The sequence below is a fragment of the Capra hircus genome, chromosome 19, assembly GCF_001704415.2.
Source record: "Capra hircus breed San Clemente chromosome 19, ASM170441v1, whole genome shotgun sequence".
Classification (NCBI taxonomy): Eukaryota; Metazoa; Chordata; class Mammalia; order Artiodactyla; family Bovidae; genus Capra; species Capra hircus.
Window position 1 is genome coordinate 10,206,371 of NC_030826.1, and position 6,000 is coordinate 10,212,370.

Here is a 6,000-nt window from a genome sequence, read left to right on the forward strand (position 1 = left end):
ACTGGACCACCAGAGAAGTCCCTCTGCGCTGATTTTGACTTGGAACAACCATCTGCCACATAAAGGACCTTTGGAGAAATAGGTCTGGGAAAGTACACAGTGAGGCCAAAACATCTTATTTTACCTGTAAGCAAAATGGTCATCAGTGAAGGTGGAGGCCGTGTGACCAAGTACAAAGGAGCCAGCTTGAATAGGCCCAGGCTGATCGAAGATGGGATATTTTGACATTCATAATACTGATAGTAATGGACTGAATAAAATGTGAAATCCTGGGTCTATGATCATATCCATTAATGAATGAGTAAATTAAAAGTTTAATGACAAATGGAATTATTTACAGAGTTGAGCACCTCTTCACAAAATTCTTGTTAATTACAGAGGGAAAAAGTAACTTCTTAGTGAAGAAGCCTGGCAGATGTTACCTAAATCAGACAGTCAAAGTGAACATCATCAGAAATGAAGTAATCAAAATCTTGTTCCGCCTGATAGGATGTAATGAAAACAGAGCCTCTCTTCTGTGATATTCTTGCCAAAGATCTGTAACCTGAGTCTAATTGTCTTAAAACAGACAAAATCAAATTGAGGGGCATACTGCAGAATAACTAGCCTGTAATCCTTAAAGGTGTCAAGATTGTGAAGGTCAAAGATAGACTGGGGGTGTTTTCCAGAATGAAGGAGACTAAAGGACTTAAAAAGTAAAGGCAATACATGATTTCTGAACTGGGTCCTTTTGCTGTAAAGGATATTGTTAGGACATTTGATAAAACTTCACTGGGTTCTGAGAATTAGATGCTAGTAATATATCAGTGTTAATTCCTTGGTTTTGATGGTTTTATGATGGTTATGTAGGAGAATATTCTTGATTATAGGAAATGCACACTCAGGTATTTGGGGATGATGAAGCATAAGATTGGTGACTAACTTTCAAATGATTCAAGTAAAAAAGATTTTTGTACTGTCCAAATATGGACTGTATAGATATATATATATATATATATATATATATATATAAATAATTATAATGCAGTCTGACCTGGGTTATAATAGGAATATATGTAAAGTTTTGTAGGAAATCAGTTGTATGATTAAGCTAAGGTTTTGGATTAAGATAAGTGATTAAGATAAGTTTTTGGAATAACCTTTATGTAGGGAAGTATAGAAGAGGATAAGAATTTATAAAGTTAATAGGAATTAGAAAAATTATAGATGAACTCTTCTAATTGTCTGTTTCAGAATGGTCAAAATTATTTATACCTTTGAAAGGAGATCTAGTATAATACAATATAAAGAATACTGTATTTATGTTCAAAGACCTATGTTTGGGACTTGCTTTCACCATACATTAGCTCTTTGACCTTGAGAAAACTATCTGATTTATTTGAATCTATTTTGATCTTTTAATAAAGTACCTGGCTGTCAAAACTAGCAGGTTTATTTAATGCTTCATTATGAAAGCATTTTGGAAATTCTAAAGCACAAATACCATATTATTGTTAATATTACTACTTACCAACTAGAAAGTTTTATACGATGCTAAAGCTGAAACTCCAGTACTTTGGCCACCTCATGCGAAGAGTTGACTCATTGGAAAAGACTCTGATGCTGGGAGGGATTGGGGGCAGGAGGAGAAGGGGACGACAGAGGATGAGATGGCTGGATGGCATCACCGACTCGAGGGACATGAGTTTGAGTGAACTCTGGGAGTTGGTGATGGACAGGGAGGCCTGGCGTGCTGCGATTCATGGGGTCGCAAAGAGTCGGACACGACTGAGCGACTGAACTGAACTGAACTGAACTGAAAATGACTATATAAGTTGTCTCATTAGTTTTTTTTTTTTTTTTTTTTTGCCGCACTGCATTGCTTCAGGGATTTTAGTTCCCTGACCAGGGATCAAATGCAGGCCCTCGGCAGTGGGATCACAGAGTCTTTACCACTGGACCACCAGGGAATTCCCTGAATCATTAGTTTTAAGATGAATTGGTTGAGAAGTTCTAGTGACAGTTAAATAAATACAGTTAAATAAATATAGTACTCCTTGTAGTAGGACATATAATTTTTCATTGTTAGTGCTCTACTTATTTAATTGTTTTTGCTGTAATTGTCTTTGATCCTTTGGCTTTTCGGTTCTTAGGTCTGTTGGGAGAACATTTTGCACAATGGATGGGCGCGGAAGCCCAGTTCATATTCATCCTTCCTCAGCAGTAAGTACCTTAAGTTTTACTAATAGAAGGAAGTTTCTTCCTTTTGTAAAGGAAGCTGTAGAAAATTCTTCCTTTTGTAAAGATGTAGGAATAAGTAATATACAGATGTCTTCTACTTTTCTCTGAAAAAAGAGATGTGAGGATATGTTTAGCGTATGTCTATATTACATAAAGGTATTGGTCGATGTGGCCTCCTATTTGAAGAATATAAAAATTAACTCAGAAAACTTTAGGCTATTAATGTTTGGTTGGTCTAATCTGGAATAAGGCAGGTCATTGAGTTGTCATCCTTAAACGAATTCTTTTGTGTAGCTTCATGAACAGGAAACGAAACTTGAATGGATCATTTTTCATGAGGTATTAGTTACCACCAAAGTCTATGCAAGAATTGTGTGTCCAATCCGTTATGAATGGGTGAGAGACTTGCTGCCCAAGTTGCATGAATTGAATGCACATGATTTGAGCAGTGTGGCCCGCCGTGAAGTGAGAGAAGATGCGCGCAGGAGGTGGACCAATAAGGAAAATGTAAAGCACCGAAAGGGTGAGTGAATCACTTGTTCTAGAGCGCAGGCGTCCACATTCTCATATTGTTGCAGAAATGCTGTTACAGGGCTTAGGTCCTGGGTGTCTCCTCAGAAAAGCAAACAGTTGTCATGAGCCTCAGACGTACTTTGACTTCCTTCTTTCCTTTCAGTTAATCCTGTTTTTCTTAACCCCTTTGTCCAGCAGCATTATTAATCATATCTATTGAACTTTTATCATGTGCTAACAACTTATAAATTTCCACAGTAACCATATGAAGTAACTACATATCCCTACTGTATGGATGAGGAAATACTTAGTAGCGTACAATAATTTGCTGAAAATCTCAAAGCTAATATTTGGTGTATCTGGATTTTGAGTCCAGGAAATTTGATTCTGTGGCCTCTACTCAACCATTACGCCATACTGCTTGCCAGTAGCGCTTTACTATTTTTATTTCATTTAAAAAATTTTGTGAAATATTACCTCGGAACATTTTTTTTTCCCAAGAGATTTTTTTTTCTTGAAATGTTAGCCCCCTAATTGCAGTAGTTAATATTACTACTTATCAACCAGAAAGTTTTGTACTTAACTATGAAATGACTAAGTTGTCTCATTAGTTTTTGCTTTTTTGGACCATTTCCTTCAGGAGGCATAAACAGTTGTGGTAGTGAACTAGGACAGAAAGCTTAATTCTCAGCTCACATGAGAAAAAAGCTTTCCAGCAAAACTTTTTGAGGCTGATTGATGGAACAAATTGCATTATCCTTATTTAGCATCACTGGGAAGTAGAATGGGCGGGGATTTTGCCCAGGATTATAGGAGTGCCATTGGCAGTGCTAACTGCTGGGTGTTCTGTTGCAGCGTATAACTGCACTATGGGCTTCTCATGGCTCAGTGGTAAAGAACCTGCCTGCCGATGCAGGAGACGGGGCTTTGATCCTGGGTCAGGAAGATCCTCCTGGAAAAGGAAATGGCAACTCACTCCAGTATTCTTGCCTGGGAAATCCCGTGAACAGAGGAGCCTGGTGGGATTGCAAAAGAGTCAGACATGACTTAGCGACTAAACAACAGCAACAGTAATAACTGCACTACTTGCTTGAATTAGGGTCAATTTTTCTGAGTTCTCAGGCCTCTATACACTTATTTTTAACCAGACACTTTATATCATTTCTTTTTAAAGGGCAAAGTTTAATTTCCTTTCCCCCCCCCCGCCTAAACAGTAAAAAACAAGAGCATCTCTTTCTCTTAACATTTCTAATACTGAACTCAAAATTAAAATTTTATTGGATTAATTTGTAATGTTTTCAGATGGAATATCCAAAGAAGTCCTAAAGAAAATGCAAAGAAGAAATGATGATAAATCCATATCAGATGCACGTGCTCGTTTCCTTGAGCGGAAGCAGCAGAGGTCCCAAGATCACAGCGACACACTGAAGGAAACCGGCTAAGCAGTGAACCCTCCAATTCAGGAAGTAGGAAAAACAGCCAGAAAATGTGTTTCTACTTTGCCGTTTATGTCAGACAGCACTACCAAGAGGAAGTGGTCAGCAGCTTTTTTTAAGCCTAATAGTTAAAAGCAAATCAGAGCTCATCGGTACCAATAAATGGAAGTTTCAAAGAAAAAAATTGAGTTGCCATAGTCATAGGCAATGATACATGAAACCAATGAAAGACAATATATGTGGCATTTTCCTCACTTCAGTTTTGCTGGCCTTGACTGGTATCAAATGCTGTCAGTGAGATATTTTCAAAGAACATTGAATTGTATTTAATCAGTATGTAATCCATTTGCATTGAAGCATTAAAAGTTATTTTCCTTAAATCTCTTTAAGGCCTTCTTGTTGCTAATAGAGTAGTATTTTATCAGGTTATCAGGTTTGTGACCATTTCCCTCAGAAGGCTAAACATAAGAGGTTTTTACTCAGCAATACTTATACGTCTAACTGTTTAATTGCTACAGAGCTTTATAGATATTTAGAGAAAATACTTAATCAATTAGTAAATAAGAAAGTTGCCTATGGCAAGATTCTTTGTTGAATTAATATTAATCCTTAAGTTGACTTTTCTGGAATTATACCAATTCCTTTTTATATAAAAGTATATTGTTTAAAACAGTAGCTATAGCCATTAACCAAAGGACGGATGATACATATATGGTCTTTTTTAGCTGTCCCTGCACACTTGTATCAGCACCACATATGTAAATGTGACAGTGCTCCAAACAGCCTTCCACCTGGCCTACTGTCTCGCCTCCAGCTGCTTGGACAGGACCATTTAAACATTTATTGTGCTGATCTTGAAATGGGATTTTCAAAGCAGCCAACTCTATATCAGCAGTGTTTCAAATTGGAACCTTGAGGCTAGTTAGTATCACACTCAGGCCACGCTCGGCACTTGTCCACTCGTCGTTTACTGCCTTGTATTCTAGTTATTTGTGTATTTGTCTGTCTCCCCCACTAGATTATACGCTCCTTGTGGGCAGGGACTGTGTCTTTTTCATCTTTGTATCTTTCACGGCACCTAACACAGTGCTTTGCACATAGTAGTCATTCAGTGTCTGTTAAATAAAGCTATTAGTGTTGTTCAGATTCAAAAGACATCATAAGGTGTGTTTTTAGTTATTTTTCGCTAAAATTTAAGAATCTAAAATTTTTATAGATAGCAGTCTTTTGCAATTCTTTCCTTTGGCATTCTTCTGTTGAGTGTTAGAAACTTGAAGCCTTTATTGAAAAGTCACATGAGGACCCAAATCCATGTTTGTTTTTGAGGTAAGGTGAGTGGGAATGGTTTCTTGGAACATTTTTAGCACTGTTAATTGGTCGTTTTGAATCTTCAGTGCTCAAGACACTGTTTCAGCATATTAGCCCTATCATTTTCTCTTCTCAGGTATACGTATCAGTGTATTTCCTTTGATGTGGTGGGGGGTGTATGTGGATTCTTGGAATGAAAGCTCTCTTACTCCAGTAAATTATTATTAAGCACACATTCTAAATCTATAGTCTATATCTATAATTTCATCGGTTTTTCCAGTAAGGTCCTTTATAGCATTTTCCCCTAGTTCAGGATCCAGTCAAGAATCATCTATTGTATTTAATATTCTTTAATGTGGAAAAGGTGTCTTCTGTTTTTCTTTGTCTTTCACATTTAACCTTTTTAAAAATTGAAGTGTAGAGAACTTGGGATTAACAGATATACACTACTATATATAAAAGAGATAAACAATAAGGACATGCTGTATAGCACAGGGAACTATATTCAGTACCTTACAATAAC

At 36.9% G+C, this 6,000-nt stretch overlaps 1 protein-coding gene across 2 annotated transcripts in view; it reads left to right on the top strand.

The window, feature by feature from the left end:
• Positions 1-5,326, top strand: part of DHX40 (DEAH-box helicase 40) — a 47,730-nt gene extending 42,404 nt beyond the window's left edge. Inside the window, exons 16-18 of one of the 2 annotated variants that reach the window (XM_005693120.2) lie at positions 2,133-2,202; positions 2,515-2,743; positions 4,036-5,326. In XM_005693120.2, the coding sequence (XP_005693177.1) occupies positions 2,133-2,202; positions 2,515-2,743; positions 4,036-4,175 (439 nt within the window). In that variant the 3' untranslated portion in view covers positions 4,176-5,326. The remainder of the gene's footprint in view (positions 1-2,132; positions 2,203-2,514; positions 2,744-4,035) is intronic. The other variant, XM_005693121.3, reaches the window with a different exon arrangement.